General features: G+C 41.7%; 1 protein-coding gene across 1 annotated transcript in view; it reads right to left on the minus strand.

Moving 5' to 3' along the window:
• Positions 1–1041: 1041 nt before the first annotated feature.
• NUP160 (nucleoporin 160kDa) overlaps positions 1042–18630 on the minus strand; it is a 57964-nt gene continuing 40375 nt past the window's right edge. The window contains exons 23-31 of the mRNA XM_012001467.1: positions 15971–16131; positions 15116–15176; positions 11345–11455; positions 11027–11150; positions 9297–9398; positions 7789–7930; positions 6011–6136; positions 3289–3393; positions 1042–2133 (exon numbers count right to left, since the gene is read on the minus strand). Of these exons, the coding sequence (XP_011856857.1) occupies positions 2044–2133; positions 3289–3393; positions 6011–6136; positions 7789–7930; positions 9297–9398; positions 11027–11150; positions 11345–11455; positions 15116–15176; positions 15971–16131 (1022 nt within the window). The 3' untranslated portion in view covers positions 1042–2043. The remainder of the gene's footprint in view (positions 2134–3288; positions 3394–6010; positions 6137–7788; positions 7931–9296; positions 9399–11026; positions 11151–11344; positions 11456–15115; positions 15177–15970; positions 16132–18630) is intronic.

Genomic DNA, 18630 nt, shown 5'->3' on the forward strand with positions numbered 1-18630 from the left:
TGTCTCTACTAAAAATACAAAATTAGCCAGGCGTGGTGGCACATGCCTGTAATCCCAGCTTCTCGGGAGGCTGAGGCAGGAGAATCACTTGAACCCAAGAGGCAGAGGTTGCGGTGAGCTGAGATCGTGCCGCTGTACTCCAGCACGGGTAACAAGAGTGAAACTCGGTCTGACAAAAAAAAAAGCAGACTCAAAGCTGTGAGAAAAGTGAAGTGGAAGGATGGGGGCATGCTCTGTTCTGGTTGGGACTCAAAATGAGGAAGGTAGAAGACAATGGACAGAAGAGCTGGGCTGGGTTGAGCATGGGTTCTAGGCCTTGAACCTAAACAACAAGCACAGGAAAAGCTGGTCAGCATCTTGTGAACTGCCACCATGGAAACCACTGCATTGATTAGCAACACAAACGGTGTGTGTGTGTGTGTGTGTGTGGGAGGGGGGGAGTTTCTGGAATAGGGCTAGTCTCTCACTATTTCTTGCTCTCCAGAGATGGCTACAATAGGGTTTTGTCTCACTGTCACCCAGGCTGGAGTGCAGCGGCATACTCAAGGCTCACTGCAACCCCTACCACCCAGACTCAAGTCATCTTTCCGCCTCAGCCCCTGTAGTAGCTGGGACTACAAGTACGCACCACCACGACCAGCTAATTTTTGTTTTGAAAGATGTGGTTTTGCCATGTTGGTCTTGAACTCCTGATCTCAAGTGATCCGCCTGTCTCAGCTTCCCAAAGTGCTGGGATTATAGGAGTGAGCCACCACGCCTGGCCCTTGATGTTTTCATACTATGGGTTATGATCCATTAGTCACTCATGAAAACATCAGGATACACAGTAGGTGAGGATACAAATTTTGTGAAACTTTTGTTTATATATGTGTATATAGGTCAAAATGTCTTTCTTACTGTTGTTGAAAGCCACAGGTTTAGAGAGCTGGGAGGACAGGCGCTCTCCCAGTCCCTAATTGCACCAAATGCCTCACATTAATCATAGTAGAGCTAAAATGAAAAAAAAGAATCACACACCTCAGCATCTACCAACAACAGCACCACAGAGAAACTCACATTGTTAATTAAAACATATAATGTAAATATGGTATTGAAAGTATAAAAATTAAAGGCTTATGAAAAACTCAAGAAGGGTCAAAAGGCTATACAAGCAAGTAGTATACAGATTGTTTCCTTAAAAGATAAATTTTAATATATAGAATAAAATCCAAGATGATTTTATTATTTTTCACTTTCACAAAACTTGTGAGCATAAATGCTTCTGAATCTGACCAATGAAGTTTATATTTTGGTCCAATACATTATGAGACTAACTTGTATGATCAAGTCCAGCTTGATTATCATAAATCATAGAAGTTAACAATTTACTCTGAGAATCTGTTGTTAATATAGATAATGGATTTCCAATTTTTTCTTAGCTAAGAATTTACTTAACTTTAGCTCAGAACCAGATTCAAAATATTTTCTTTAATTAGCTGGTCATCATTTTAGGCTTAATCTAGGCAAATTATTTAATACTTGATTGAAGATCATACAAAACCTCCAAAATAAATAAGAGTATGCAAAATTATTAGCCTTTGTGTACAATACAGAAAATACATGTCAGTTCTGGACCAAAATAATTGCATTAAAATACAAAAGGTGATAGGGAAGAATTAAAAGATCTGCAGTGACTGCTTTTGGTGGTCAGCTACAACAAGCCAACAACCCTCAGCTATTTTGGAAAGTGAACATGGGTCTTAATTTGCAGATAATGAATGTCTTCGGTAGTTTAAAAAAATATAAACTCTAAAAAAGCTTGTGGATCATATACAAAAGCAGCTATTTGAGACCAAGGTTCAACACCAGAAATTGTGTTAGCACCACCAGCAAGCACAGGGTCCTCTGACTCTTCCGCCCTCCTATCTTGTGCAGAATGCAGACTTGAATGTTGTACACATCATTTAGAGTTACAAAAATTGGCCTTGAGTACAGGCTTCCTGTAGGGTAGTCTTAAGCCCTAAGAGGCACCAAGCGGTTACAAAGGCTAGGTAACAATCCAGATCACAAGGTCCGACGATATAATAAATCCCGTGTTGCCTTATCAACTTTTTGCTGGTAGTCCTCCAATTTGTCAAGTATCTTCTGGGACAGCTATAAGAGAAAAGAAGGAAAACATTACAGAACAGCTCAACAATGGAAAAAGATTGAAGTTATTAATCACTTTGACTTCAACAAGCAGATTCCACCTTATAAAGATGTTAGCCACTCTGCTTCATAAAATCACCATTTGGTATAGGATTCTCCTCTGTTACCCTACTGATAAAACTAGGCCTCTCTGTTACATACAACATTTCAATCTCATTTTCTGAATGAATTTTCTAAGTATGGAAATTATACCAGTATTTCTAATAAAAGGATCACTAGCTCTTTTCTTAGAACCAGAGATGCTGCATCTGATGTAACTAGTTATTAGCTGCCAAGTGAAATATAGAACTAACATTTTAGATAGGCTCAGGAGGCACTCTGTGTCACTGGTAAACAAAATAAGCCATCACTATAATGACTCTGAGCAAAGGAAACCCTATTGTTTTTTATGTTAAGGCAAGCAGAGCAAATATATGACTCCTGAGAAATGTTGTTATATATGCCAACTTCCCTCAGGACAGTGATAATTTATCACACTGTATTTCTTTCTTTTTTGGGGGGTCGGGGAAATGGAGTCTCACTCTGCCGTCCAGGCTGGAGTGCAGTAGTGCAATCTCGGCTCACTGGAATATCCGCCTCCCAGGTTCAAGCGATTCTCCTGCCTCAGCCTCCCGAGTAGCTGGGATTACAGGCTCCCGCCACCATGTCCGGCTAATTTTTGTATATTTAGTAGAAATGGGGTTCCACCATGTTGGCAAAGCTGGTCTCGAACTCCTGACCTCTCAGGTGATCTGCCTGTCTCAGCTTCCCAAAGTGCTGGGATTACAGGTGTGAGCCACCGTGTCCGGCCTATCACACTGTATTTCAAGTACCTGTTTACCCTGTAGGGTCTGCCCTACCAAACTAAACCCTTGAAAGGATGGACCGACTGCTTGCCATCTGTCTCTGTATAATTAACACTTACACAGTTCCTCATTACGTTTTCTCGACCCTATTGCTTAGATCCTTTGCCTCATCTATAAAGGGATTGGGCAGTTTGCTAAGGGCCAAAACTAGGCTTTTGCCCTCCCTTTCTAATCCCAGAGAATTGAAGATCAAGCTGGAAGGTGTAACTGCTGTGCAGGGGCTTACAGAAGACATCTCATGAAAGGGCTGACTTACTGCGATGTTGTGACTGTTGGCACTGTTCTCCCCCAGAGCCTGGAGAAGCTGATCAATAGAGGAGTATGGAAGCCACACCATTGGGGCTGTTGCGGACAGTGGAAACTAAAAGGAAAATGTTTATTTGAAAACAGTCTGCAAAGTGTACCATTTCTTCTGGGTAGTTGCTTTCATAGGACTCTGTAGAATAAAATGCCCTTTTTTTTTTTGAGATGGTCTTGCTCTGTCGCTCAGGCTGAGTGCAGTGGCACGATCTCAGCTCACTGCAACATCTGCCTCCTGGGCTCAAGCGATTCTTGTGCCTCAGCCTCCCCCGAGTAGCTGGACTACAGATGTGCACCAGCATGCCTAATTTTTTTATTTTTATTTTTAGTAGAGATGGGGTTTCACCATGTTGGCCAGGCTGGTCTCGAACTCCTGGCCTCAAGTGATCCACCTGCCTTGGCCTCCCAAAGTGAGCCACTGCGCCTGGCCAAATAAAATGCTTTTTTTTTCCCCACAAGAAACTGTGTGTATACATGTGCACGCACACAATGGGAACCCTCTTTTCTCCAATTGGGAAACTTGTCATTTTTTTGGTTAAATTAAATGTATTTAAAAATTCTTGTCAGCTGGGCCTGTAATCCCAGCGTTTTGGGAGGCCAAGGTGGGCGGATCACAAGGTCAGGAGTTCAAGACCAGCCTAGCCAATATGGTGAAACCCCATCCCTACTAAAAATACAAAAATTAGCTGGGTGCGATGGCAGGCACTTGTAGTCCCAGCTACTCGGGAGGCTGAGGCTGAAGAATTGCTTGAACCCGGGAGATGGAGGTTGCAGTGAGCCGAGATCGTGCCACTGCACTCAAGCCTGGGTGACAAAGCGAGACTCCATCTTGGAAAAAACATAAAAATTAAAAAAAATAATAATAATTTCATGTCAACTTTCTCTTTTTTTGAGACAGGGTCTCACTCTGTCACTCAGGCTGGAGTGTAGTGGCATAATCACAGCTCACTGTACCCTCAACCTCCAGGGCTTATGTGATCTTCTCACCTCAATTTCCCACATAGCTGGGACTACAGGCATGCACCACCGTGACCAGCTAATTTTTTTCTATTTTTTGTAGATATCGGTTCTATGTTGCCAAGGCTGGTCTTGAACCCCTAGGTTTAAACGATCCTCCCACCTTGACCTCCCAAAGTGCTAGGATTACAGGTGTGAGCTGTTGCACCTGGCTGATTTCATGAGGGTTGAAGCTGTAGTTAACTACACCCATTTAGACCTGGCTCTTCTATTATATTTACCATCTGTGTGAGCCTGTGATAACTTAACCTCTAAGCCTGTTCCCTCATGGGTTAAAAAATATAAAATTAAAACATCCCTCATAAGGCTGCTATAAGGATTAAATAAGAAAATGCTTGTAGAGACTTAACACAGTCCCGGCATACACACAATACCATTTTGTTTACCTCTCTCCACTGAATCCTAATGCCATATTATTTTGATAAAGATGAAATTCCTATTTTATAAACAGGAGACTAGAGACTCCTAGAGTGTCAATATTTAGTTGTATAACTACAGATAGTAATGGTTAAATACACTAATATATAATTCAATTTACTCTCAGATTCTCACCTTACATAGCATGGTAATAAAAGGAAATGCCTAGGCCGGGCGTGGTGGCTCCTGTGGGTAATTCCAGCACTTTGGGAGCCCGAGGGGGATAGATAACTTCAGGTTAGGAGTTCCGAGACGAGCCTGGCCAACATGGTGAAACCCTGTCTCTACTAAAAATATTAAAAAGTTAGCTGGATGTGGTGGCAGGTGCCTGTAATCTCAGCTACTCAGGAGGCTAAGGCAGGAGAATCACTTGAACCCAGGAGGCGGAGGCTGCAGTGAGCTAGTAAGCGGAGGTTGCACCACTGCACTCCAGCTTGGGGGCTGGGCAAGACTCGGCTAAAAAAATATATATATATATCTCTATATCTATGTCTTATCTATCTATATATATATCTATATATGCAACTATACAGATGTTCCTCAACTTATGATGGGTTTGTTTTCCAATAAACCCATTATCAGTTGAAAATATCATAGGTTGAAAATGCATATAATACACCTAACCTAATGAACATCACAGCTTAGCCTATAGCCTACTTAACCATGCTCAGCATGCTTAACGTTGACCTATAAAGTTGGGCAAAATCATCTAACAGAAAGCCTACTTTATAATACACTGTTGAATATCTTGTGTAACTTATTGAATACTGTACTGCAAGTGAAAAACTGAACAGTTGTATGAGTATTTTGTTTATTTATTTATTTATTTATTTATTTATTTATTTATTTTTGAGACAGTCTCGCTCTGTTGCCCAGGCTGGAGTGCAGTGGTGTGATCTCTGCTCACTGCAACCTCTGCCTCCCAGGTTTAAGTGATTCTCCTGCCTCTGCCTCCTGAGTAGCTGGGATTACAAGTGTGCACCACCGCGTCTGGCTAACTTTTGTATTTTTAGTAGAGACGGGGCTTCACCATGTTGGCCAGGCTGGTTTCGAACTCCTGACCTCAGGCATCTGTCCGCCTCGGCCTCCCAAAGTGCTGGGATTATAGGCGTGAGTCACTGTGCCCAGCCATGAGTATTTTGAAGTATGGTTTCTCATAAACGTTCATCACTTTCAAACCATTGTAAAGTTGAAAAATCATAAGTCAAACCATTGTAAATTGGGGACCATTTGTATATGCCTACCTCAATTCCGAAGTATTGATGTCCTTTACCTAATACAGCATCCACATATTCTGACACCAAATCCACAGCTTCTTCTAAAAGGTCATAGTTTAAGTATAAACGAAGTAATTCAGCGGCGTCAACCTTCTGTGAAAAGTCGGTGATTAAGAATTTTTAGTACTGACCAAAGAACGCTGAGTGGCTGATTCCCTAACATTTGTATTTCTCAACATAATTAAACCAGTGGCTTGGTTTACTCATCTATATCTTAGGATAAGAGCTGATAACAAATCTGGGGAGTTAGGAAAAAAAAAAGTTGAATTCCTAAGAGCCGTTACTTTTAGGCAGTTTGGGAGGCCCTATCTGTTAAATAGCCTTCTTCCCCTGTTTTATGACCTAAGACATACTTTAACTTCTTTCCACTTCAGCTTCCAGAGTTGTAAAGTCAACAAACTTTTCCTGAATACTAAAGTGGCAATATATTCACATAATAAGAAATATATGAATGACAAATGCAAAATAAGTTCAAAGAATCACCAACTTTAAATCTGAAGTCTCTATTTGGAAGAGCTCTATTAATTAAGTATGCTTTCTATATTCTGATTTGATCACAATCTTACCTTTACCATCTTAGCTGCCTTCCCTATTTTCTTATTTATTTATTTATTTATTTATTTATTTCGAGACAGAGTCTGTCGCCCAGGCTGGAGGACAGTGGTGCAACCTCAGATCACTGTAACCTCCACTTCTGGAGTAGCAGAGATTACAGGCACGCACCATCACACCCAGCTAATTTTTGTATTTTTAGTGGAGATGGGGTTTCACCATGTTGGCCAGGCTGGTCTCGAGCTCCTGACCTCAGGTGATCTGCCTGCCTTGGCCTCCCAAAGTGCTGGGTTTACAGGTGTGAATCACCGCGCCCGGCCTCCTTTCTACTTTAAAAAAAAAAACTTTCCTGATTTTAACCTTTAGATTTTCTCTTTCCTTATCCTACTCAAGGTGGTTCAGATGCAGAAGTTCCCAAACTTTAGCATGCATCAAAATCAAATTAGGAGCTTCTTAAAACATAGATTTCTGGCTCCTAGCCTGAGATAATCTGATTATATAAATCTAGGATGAGGAATCTGTACTTTGAAGAAGCCTGCCATTTGAATAATTCTGATGCAGACAGTCTAAGAACCCGTGTTTGATTTTTAATAGTCAGGTGAAACAGTGGGAGTGAAGAAGGAACCAATTGGAAACTGGTTGTGCTCAATTAGTTGTGAACACCACTGCACTCAGACTAGCCATACTGTTACATTATTTGAAAAGTACTCCACCCATTCCTGTGGGTTTTTTGAGGTATGAATAGTAAATCCTGTGTCATGTATATGCTCATTGTTCTAAATATAAACTCACTGTTCAGTGAATATAACAGTAGTCATTAACCTAAGTACTAACCTATGAAACTTCAAATCTAAATACACAGTAGTACTGTGGAAATGAACCTGAATTGTTCTTACGGTTTTAGCTATGATGAAAAGCTTCTCAAAGTACATAAGTCAATATGTTCCCATAAGTTATCACCCCATCTTTTTCTTTTTCTTTATATATTTTTAAATTTAAATAGAGATGGGGTTTCCCTATGTTGCCTGAGCTGGTCTCAAACTCCTGGGCTCAAGCCACCCTCCCCTGTTGGCCTCCCAATGTGTGGGCATGACAGGTATGAGCCATGGCAGTCATATTTTTAATCATCTCATGAAATTATCCAGAATGACAAAGAATGGGTTCTTACTCTGTACAAGTTATAATCCACTTACCTTGTAACTGTTTATAAGCCAATTAGGTAGAGGCACTCCATGAGACAAGAGCTTGTTGATTACACAGTGGTGATACAAGTTATTCTGGACTTTGTACCTTTCCAGGTAAGTTGATAATAGTCGCCATGCTTCATCTGTAGCACTTGAAAAAACCAAAAATGACTAATGAGTTTCAGATTCTTAATAGCTATTTTGAGTACCATTCAAAGCATGTATTTACTAGGAAAACTTTGTTTTGAGACAGGGTCTTGCTCTGTCACCCAGGCTGGAGTGCAGGGGTGTGATCTCAGCTCACTGCAGCCTCTGCCCCAGATTCTCCCATTTTAGCTTCTTAAATAGATGGGAATACAGGCATGCACCACTATGCCTGGCTAATCTTGTTTATGTTTTGTAGAGACAAGGACTTGCTATGTTGTCCACGCTGATATTAAACTCCTGAGCTAAAGTGATCTGTAAGTGTTGGGATTACAGGCAGGAGTCACCATGCCCAGCCTTACAAGGAAAGCTTTAGACATTCACGACTGAATAATATAGCTAAATGGGAACAAATATTATTCAGGCTAATGTGACTTAAGCGATAGTACTAGAAACTAAATGTCTTGGGTTCATATATTCCTCTCCCACTAACGTATTTAGTATGTAGTAAACAAAAGTATTTAGTAAACAAACGTATTTGTTTGGCTATTAATACATAATTCATTTAACTCCTTTGTTTCTGCATTTATGAAACAAGAAAGTGGTTCAGAACACTGGTTCGCAAACCTGATCAAGCATTAGAATCATGCAGAAGTTCTAACTTAGAAGACTAGGGTGATTTCTCATAATACGTATTTTAATCAGTTATTCTGATGTGCTAATTTAGGGGTTGAAAACTAATGTCAGAGAACTTCCAAATTCTAAAATGCTATCACTCTAAAGTGCTAAGCTGTATAATACCAAGTGCAAATGCAGTTCAGAAAGGGAAGCTTACTGAGGGTTAGGGATGTTAGAGAAGGTTTCTGAAGAAGCTGAAGTACATTTACGTGGACACTAAGTGGGTGCACTGGGGAAGTATACGAACAGAGGAGATCTGAAGAAGGTATGGTGGATGATGGGGGCTGATGGGTGACAGACTGCTGAACAGCAGCTGGAGACAAGCTATAAGAAGACACTGATGACACCATGCAGTGACTGCTCAATGGAAGTAATGGGAGAAAAAAGGAGGATAATACTCTGAAACCAAGTAAATACAGATTTTTGCGTGTAAGATTACCCTTTCCTGATATGATACAATAAGTCTTTGAGGAGGGGGTTATGGAGGAGACATTTCATAGGCAAAGACATCCTAGTTTGGATAATAAATGACATGATGTCACCTTAATTATAAACTTTCCAGCCCCTACAAAAATTTAGCCAAAAAGAAAGAAAAAAGTGAAATGATCTATGTAGGACAATTTAATCAGAGAAAGACAGTTACAGCTTTGAGAAAGGCAGAACCACCCAGAGTTGGATGAACACCAGGGCTGTACCTCGACTCCTTAGTAGTGATGACAGATGAGAGCTGATTGGCTGCTAGCCAGGCCCAGGCTTCTGCTTGTGCTGCCTCTCCTCCAAATTGCAATTTGATGCATCTGAAATGAAAATGGTTCCACACTTGAAAACTGAACGCTGAAACGTACCACTTTAATTTGATACTAAAACTAGAGAGATAAGATGAAAACTTCATCTCTAGTATTTTGCTGAATTCACTACTGGAATATTGAATCATCTCTTCCTCAAGTCACACTACGGGATACCTACAAGGACATCAGTAAGCATTAAGAGACAATTTGCTTCCAAGATAAAATTAATGATGAAAAATTCTTTTCTTTTTTTTTTTGAGATGGAGTCTCACTCTGTCACCCAGGCTGGAGTGCAGCGGCGCAATCTCGGCTTACTGCAACCTCTGCCTCCCAGGTTCAAGTGATTCTCCTGCCTCAGTCTTCCGAATAGTTGAGACTATAGGCGCATGCCACCATGCCTGGCTAATTTTTTGTATATTTAGTAGAGACGGGGTTGCACCATGTTAGCCAAGATGCTCTTGATCTCCTGACCTCGTGATCCGCCCGCCTTGGCTTCCCAAAGTGCTGGGATAACAGGCATGAGCCACCGCACCTAGCCTCTTTTTTTTTTTTTAAATTAAGATGGAGTCTCACTCTGTTGCCCAGGCTGGAGTGAAGTGGTGCAATCTCAACTCACTGTATCCTCCGTCTCCCGGACTCAAGCGATTCTCCTGCCTCAGCCTCCCAAGTAACTGGGATTACAGGCACGCACCACCTCTCCTGGTTAATTTTTGTATTTTTAGTAGAGATGGGGTTTCGTCATATTGGCCAGGCAGGTCTCGAACTCCTGACCTCAAGTGATCTGCCCACCTTGGCCTCCCAACGTGCTGACGTTACAGGTGTGCACCACTGCACCCAGCTGAAAAATTCTGAAAGTTCAAAATATTTCTAATTCACAAACTTTTTTTTTTTTTTTTGAAACAGAGTCTTGCTTTGTTGCCCAGACTCGAGTGCAGAGACGCGATCTCAGCTCACTGCAACCTCCGCCTCCCAAGTTCAAGCGATTCTTGTGCCTCAGCCTCTTGAGAGGCTGAAATTACTGTTGTGTGCCACTATACCTGGCTAATTTTTGTATTTTTAGTAGAGACAGGGTTTTACCATGTTGGCCAGGCTGGTCTCAAATGATCCACCCATCTCAGCCTCACAAAGTATTAGGATTACTGATGTGAGCCACAGTGCCTGGCCAAGAAATTCTTCTTTTTTTCTTTTTTTTTTCCTGAGATGCAGTCTCGCTCTGTCACCCAGACTGAAGAGCAATGGCGTGATCTTGGCTTACTGCAACCTCCGCCTCCCATGTTCAAGCGATTCTCCTGCCTCAGCCTCCCAAGTAGCTGGGATCACAGGCGCCCACCACTGCGCCCTGCTAATTTTTTGTATTTTTAGTAGGTACGGGGTTTCGCCATGTTGGCCAGGCTGGTCTCAAACTCCTGACCTCAGGTGATCTGCCTGCCTCTGCCTCCCAGTGCTGGGATTACAGGCATGGGCCACGGCGCCCGGCTGAAATTCTTTTTAAGAATGCTTGGATGGATTAAACAAAACACTTCTTCAAACCACAAATGGTATACAGGCTACTTGGCTTATGACGACTGCTTCACACTAAGCAAGAGGATAATATATTTGCATTAGAAAAGACTACAAAAAGATAATTTTATACATACTTGAAGGCAAGTCCTTCAAAGACTGGCGTTAAGGGAAGCTTAAAAGTCTGACAGAGTGATATGGCAGTGTCAAAGAGGCCTGCCTGAACCAAGAGAGTGACCATCTCCTCTGCTGATGAACTTCCTGTGAAAATGGAAAAAGATTATTTTGTGTAGCCAAGGCAGACACAAATGAAACCAAAGATTTTGCTTTGTTGATGAGTATCTCTGAGTAACAACCCATGCTTTATACCCATCTAGCATGCTACATACACTGCCTTGACCTAAAATGTGCTCTTAGTGCTGACAAGTCAGAGGCTTTAACTCTTGAATTCCTACCGGCAACTGCAACTGCTGATGGATCATGCTGAGCCAAAGTGAGGCGGATACGAGCCAAGGAACACTCTTTCTCCAGATCTTCCAGTTCCAGGATTTCAATTTGTCGATTTGCTATACATCAAAGAAAAATATTTTGAACTCCCAAAATACAAAGAAGTATCCACTAGATTAACTCAGCCTGTCAATTTCCACTGAACATTAAATAACATTCAATCTAATTTCCAAATGCATGAAGGAAGGAGAAAACAGGGAACTAAATAAATGCTAACTGAAACAAATTATGCAATATCCCATGTCAAATCAAAGTATTTTAACAAATGCAGCTGAGAAGGTGCTTACAAGGTACTACATGTAATTTCATTTAACTCTTTAAACTTTTTTTTTTTTTTTTTTTAAAGAAAACAAATCTCTCTCTGTCACCCAGGCTGGAGTGCAGTGGCATGATCTTGGCTCACTGCAACCTCTACCTCTTGGGATCATGTGATTCTCCTGCCTCAGCCTTCCAAGTAGCTGGGATTACAGGCGGGCACCACCATGCCCACCTAAGTTTTGTATTTTTAGTAGACATGGAGTTTCACCATGTTGGCCAGGCTGTTTTTAAACTCCTGACCTCAGGTGATCCAGCCACCTCAGCCTCCCAATGTGCTGGGATTACAGGCATGAGTCACTATGCCTGGCCTAAAAAAAAATTTTTTCTTTTCTTTTTTTTTTTTTAAGATGGAGTCTCGCTTTGTTGCCAGGCTGGAGTGCAGTGGCACGATCTTGGCTCACTGTAATCTCCACTTCCCGGGTTCAAGCAATTCCCCTGCCTCAGCCTCCTGAGTAGATGGGACGACAGGTGTGCACCAACAAGCCTGGCTAATTTTTTGTATTTTAGTAGAGACGGGGTTTCACCATGTTGGCCAGGATGGTCTCGATCTCCTGACCTTGTGATCCATCTGCCTTGGCCTCCCAAAGTGCTGGGATTACAGATGTGAGCCACCATGCCTGGCCAAAAGAATTTTCTTCTACAGGGTCTTGCTATAGTTGCCCAGGCTGGTCTTAAACTCCTGAGCTCAAACAATCTTCCTACCTTGGCCTCCCAAAATGCTGGGATTACAAGGCATGAGCCACTGCACCTGGCCTCATTTAACCATTATAATTGTGAAATACTGTCTGTCATCTCTATCAGTAAGAAAGAAATATGACCAAACTGTGAGAGGCAGAATTAAAACCAGGTGTGTCCAAATCTAGAGCCTCGGCTCTTTATGGAAGGATGTCATGCCTCTGTGGTAATAGCAAAAGAACCTGATAAAAAAAACTTGGAACTAAGCTAATTTAAATACAGCATACAAGAAAAAACCACACTCTTATTTAAGCATTTTCATTTCTCTTACTGTTGTACATTTTAGAAGTGCTACCAGACAACCTTTAGCAGATTAGAATGCTGAAAATAAACTAAAAAGAAGGAACTTTACAATATTTTTACAGCAATGTCATTATTATATATAATATATATAGTATATAACAATGTTACTACTATATGTAGTATATAACAGTGTAACTATATATGTTACAATATAACTACTGTCTAAATTACATGTATAGTTGACCTTTGAACAATGCAGGGGTTAGGGATGCTGACTCCTGAGCAGTTGAAACTCTGCATATAACGTTTCATTACCCAAAAACTTAGCTACTAATAGCTGACTACTGACCAGAAGCCTTACTGACAACCTAAACAGTCAATTCACACATATTTTGTATTTTATATAATACACTATCCTTTTTTTTTTTTTTTTTTGAGACAGAGTTTCACCCTTGTTGCCCAGGCTAGAGTGCAATGGCACAATCTCGGCTCACTGCAACCTCTGCCTCCTGGGTACAAGTGATTCTCCTGCCTCAGCCTCCCAAGTAGCTGGGATTACAGGCATGCGCCACCACGCCCAACTAATTTTTTATTTTTAGTAGAGACAGGGTTTCTCCATGTTGGTCACGCTGGTCTTGAACTCCCAACCTCAGGTGATCCGCCTGCCTCGGCCTCCCAATGTGCTGGGATTACAGGCATGAGCCACCATGCCTGGCCTATATACCGTACTCTTGGTTGTGGTTGTTTTGAGACGGAGTCTTGCTCTTGTTGCCTAGGCTGGAGTGCAGTGGCGTGATCTTGGCTCACTGCAACCTAAGTCTCCCGAATTCAAGCAATTCTACTGCCTCAGCCTCCTGAGTAACTGGGATTACAGGCACCCGCCACCACGCCTGGCTAATTTTTTGTAGTTTTAGTAGACACAGGGTTTCATCATTGCTGACCAGGCTGGTCTTGAACTCCTGACCCCAGGTGATCTGCCCGCCTCAGCCTCCCAAAGTGCAGGGATTACAGGCATGAGCCACCGCACCTGGCCTATACTGTACTCTTAAAAGAAAATGTTATTAAGAAAATCATAGGGAAGGCAGGCACAGTGGCTCATGCCTGTAGTCCCAGCACTATGGGAGTCTGAGGTAGGAGGATTGCTTGAGTCCAGGAGTTTGAGGCTGCAGTAAGCCATGATTGTGCCACTGCATTGCAGCCTAGGTAACAGAGTGAGACCCTGTTTCAAAAACAAAAACAAAAGCAAAAGCAAACAAACATGTTTAGGCAAATGTCGTTTCCCCTCAGTGATTTTCCTTAATAGTGTCTGGGAACTCATCTGCTGCTTCTTGGTCAGCAGAAGCTGCTTCTCCTGTATCTTGACATTTTAAAAGCTGTATATCTTTCTTAAATTGTCAAACCATCCTTTGCTGGCATTAAATTCTCCAGCTTTAATCTTTTACCTTCCATTTGCTTTAAGTTGTTGTGTAATAACTTGTTTTGAAAATCATGTTAGAGTCTATAGGTATGCCTTTTTTATATCAATACTGTACTCACATAAAAGCTGGATTTTCAACATGAGATAAAAACGTATTTTGCAAAAAGTACAAGGTTTTTGTACCTACTGGCGAAGCTGAAGCAATAGCTTCACAAATTTTCTCTTCTTTTTTTTTTTTTTTTTTACAACGTTCCTTACACTGGATTCATTTTTCTTGAAATGGCAGGCAACCTCAGCTGCCAGCCTCAATCTACAGTAGATATCAAGCAGTTCAACTCTTTCTTGTCATGTTATGACTTTTTTCTGCTCCTTGGGAGCACTTCCAGCATCACTACTGACACTTCGTATGAGTCCCACTAAACGTGATTTTTTTTTGAGGCGGAGTCTCACTCTGTCGTCCAGGCTGGAATGCAGTGGCACAATCTCAGCTCACTGCAATCTCCACTTCCTGGGTTCAAGCGATTCTCCTGCCTCAGCCTCCTGAGTAGCGGGAATTACAGGTGAGGGCCACTACTGCCCAGCTAATTTTTGTATTTTTAGTAGAGAAGGGGTTTCACTACGTTGACCAGGCTGGTCTTGAACACCTGACCTCAGGTGATCCACCTGCCTCGGCCTCCCAAGGCGCTGGGATTATAGGTCTGAGCCACCACACCTGGCTTCCTTAACTTTTTCAGTATTTCTAGGCTATGTGGTTCAACTGGGAGTTTTTTCAAATTGTGACAAATCTCCAGAAAAAGAATCCAATATACTTATTGAAAACAAGAATCTGTATGATAGATGCCTGCAGTTAAAACCTGTGTTTTACAAGGGCAACTGTTACTATTATAACATTTATATATTACTACTATATGTAACTTATTTAACTACATATTTCTATCATAATATAACTAACAATAACAATATTACTACTGTCTAGCAAAGAACCAGTGTGAGACTCCTGACTCACTGGGGGCAGCTGTGCATTCTCCATCATGATTCCTCTTAGGGGATGCTCCAGGGCGATCATACTGATAAAACAAAACAAGCAATTTAGCTGTGAAAATCAGTATTTTATTTTGATATCATTAATTGTGATTCAGAGCTTTTATGCTTAAATTCTCTCAATGGAAATTATTTTTATTTCAACCAGCAGAGTTCTTACAGAGGTACTGTAACTATGAGACAAAGAAAGAAGTTCTTTGCCAAGTTGTTAACTTATCCATAACATATTACTGAGTCCAAGGACAGGGATTTTGATCTCCATGTAAATCAACTAATTTTTCTTGGTTCCAGAGTTATATATAACAGAAACAGTTGCATGTATCCGACCCATCAGTATGATAGGAAGAACTCAAAGTGTGTGTCCTTTAAAACAGTAACTGTAGACTGCATTAACAAACACAATAGAAATAAAAGCAGCTACCATTTACTGAGCACATCTTCTAGGCCAGGCACTGTTAACTGTCCTAAGCAATTGACTTGAATTATCTCATTAATACCCAAACAATCCTATAAATTAGGTATTATCCATATTTTATGCCAGAGAATAACTGAACAACAAAAGATTAAGTAACTTGTCTGAATTGGGTCAGGTCTGTCTAACTCCAAAACCACTCTGCGATATTTCTTCCTACAATAATTCTGAACTTGAGAACTGAAGGGGTAGTAATATATAACAACTGAATTGTAAACATAGGTTTTTTTCACAAATATCTCAGTAGAAATTGTAAATCAAATCAAGCAAAATGACATAATAGTTTTAAAAGGACCAAAACAAGTAGATTTAATGACCCCAAAATTCCAGGATGAAACGTTTTCATACCACTGCACCAGACGCTGGCTGCACAATCCACGCATATTCTGGACGAATAAGTCGTAAACAATTGAGAGCAGCCAGATAACAGTTGCCTTGTTTCTCAAGTCCCCGGAGAGTTCGAACTTCTCTGCCAAGACGCATTCCATACTCAAACATCACTGTGCCAGCTATGAGGAGATAATAAATCAGACTTTAGAACTTCCAAAAAAAATTTTTTTTTGAGACAGAGTCTTGCTCTGTTGCCTAGGCTGGAGTGCAATGGCGTGATCTCAGCTCATTGCAACCTCCGCCTTCCGGGTTCAAGCGATTCTCCTGCCCCAGCCTCCTGAGTAACTGGGATTATAGGCACACGAGCACCACACCCAGCTAATTTTTGTATTTTTAGTACAGAGTTTAGTAGAGAGTTTCACCATGTTGGTCTCGAATTCATGGCCTCGTGATCTGCCCACCTAGGCCTCCCAAAGCGCTGGGATTACAGGTGTGAGCCACAACGCCTGGCCTTCCAAAATTTGTTTCTCTAGAGATACGCAGAGAGAATGCTATCCCTAATCAAATGTTAAAATTTAAAACAAAATTGGGTTTGATGTAACCCCAGCCCCCTGAAAAAAATCACATGTTGGTGGGGATGTGGAGAAACTGGAACCCTTGTGCACTCTTGCTGGGAATGTCAAATGGTATAGCTGCTATGGAAAACAGTATGGCAGTTCCTCAAAAAATTAAAAGTGAAATTATCATATCATCCAGTAATTCCACTTTTGGGTATATACCCCAAAGAATGAAAAGAAGGGTCTCAAAGAGATATTTTTACACCCATGTTCATAGCAGCATTATCCACGAAAGCCAAAGGTGAAAGCAATCCAAATGTCCATTGATTAACAAAATCTGACATATAAATATAATAGAAAATCACTTAATTATCTTTAAGATATCTGTTTTTTTTTTTTGAGACGGAGTTTTGTTGTTGTTGCCAAAGGTGGCATGCAATGGTGCAGTCTTAGCTCACTGTAGCCTCTGCTTCCTGGGTTCAAGTGATTCTCCTGCCTCAGCCTCCCAAGTAGCCAGGATTACAGAAGCCCACCACCAAACCCAGCTAATTTTTAAAGACATCTTTAAAGAAGAAAATTCTGATGCCACTACAAGGATGAACCTTGAAGACATTATGCTAGGTGAAATAAGACAGTCACAAAAAGACACATACTATTATGATTCAAGTAGCCAAATTCATACAGATGGGAGGTAAAATGGTGGTTGCCAGGGGATCGGGGTTGGGAGGAAAAAGGAGTAGTTGTTTAGTGGGTATAGAGCTTCAGTTTTGCAAGATGAAAAGTGTTCTGGAGATGGGTTACACAATATTGTGAATGCACTTAACACTCCTGAACTGTACACTTAAAAATGGTTAAAATAGCCAGGCGCGGTGGCTCAGGCCTGTGATCCCAGCACTTTGGGAGGCCGAGACGGGCAGATCACGAGGTCAGGAGATTAAGACCATTCTGGCGAACATGGTGAAACCCTGTGTCTACTAAAATACAAAAAAATATTAGCTGGGCGTGGTGGCATGCGCCTGTAGTGCCAGCTACTCGCAAGGCTGAGGCAGGGGAATCGCTTGAACCTGGGAGGCGGATGTTGCAGTGAGCCAAGATCACGCCACTGCATTCCATCAGCCTGGCAACAGAGCAAAACTCCGTCCAAAAAAAAAAAAACCCAAACATGGTTAAGACAGTAAATTATATGTTATGTGTATTTTACCACAATTAAAACAAAAAAAGAAAAAAAATTTTTTTGACATGTAGATACTACATTACCATAACAAGTGCAGAAGACTAGTTTATAGAGCTAGTCTCAGCCACATTGTCACCTATACCTGCCCAGGACTGAGACCAAGAGATGTTTGGATACTCTGCTTAAGAACATAGATTCTCAGTCAGGCACAGTGGCTCACGCCTGTAATCCCAGCACTTTGGGAGGCAGAGGTGGGCAGATCACCTGAGTCCAGGAATTCGAGACCAGCCTGACCAACATGATGAAACATCGTCTCTACTAAAAATACAAAAATTAGGGGTTAGGTGTGGTGGCTCACGCTTGTAATCCCAGCACTTTGGGAGCCTGAGGCGGGTGGATCATTTCAGGTCAGAAGTTCAAGACCAGCCTGACCAACACATGGTGAAACCCCCTCTCTACTAAAAATACAAAAATTAGCCAGGTGTGGTGGCACCCCTGTGGTCCTAGCTACTCGGGAGGCTGAGGTGGGAGAATCACTTGAACCCAGGAGGCAGAGTTGCAAAAAAAAAAAATTAGTTGGGCGTGGTGGCACATGCCAGTAGTCCCAGCTACTCAGGAGTCTGAGGCAGGAGAATTGCTTGAACCCGGGAAGGCGGAGGTTGCGGTGAGCCGAGATTATGCCACTGCACTCCAGCCTAGGCGACAGAGTGAGACTCTGTCTCGGAAGAAAAAAAAAACACACACACAAAAAACACAACTAGGTGGGCATGGTGGTGGACGCCTGTAATCCCAGCTACTCGAGAGGCTGAGACAGGAAAATTGCTTGAACCTGGAAGTGGAGGTTGCTGTGAGCCAAGATCGAGCCACTGCACTCCAGGCTGATCGACAGAGTAAGACTCTGTCTCAAAAAAAAAAAAGAAAAGAAAAAGAAAGGACTCCACCCTAAC

The sequence above is a fragment of the Mandrillus leucophaeus genome, unplaced genomic scaffold (assembly GCF_000951045.1).
Source record: "Mandrillus leucophaeus isolate KB7577 unplaced genomic scaffold, Mleu.le_1.0 Scaffold66, whole genome shotgun sequence".
In the NCBI taxonomy this organism is placed as follows: domain Eukaryota; kingdom Metazoa; phylum Chordata; class Mammalia; order Primates; family Cercopithecidae; genus Mandrillus; species Mandrillus leucophaeus.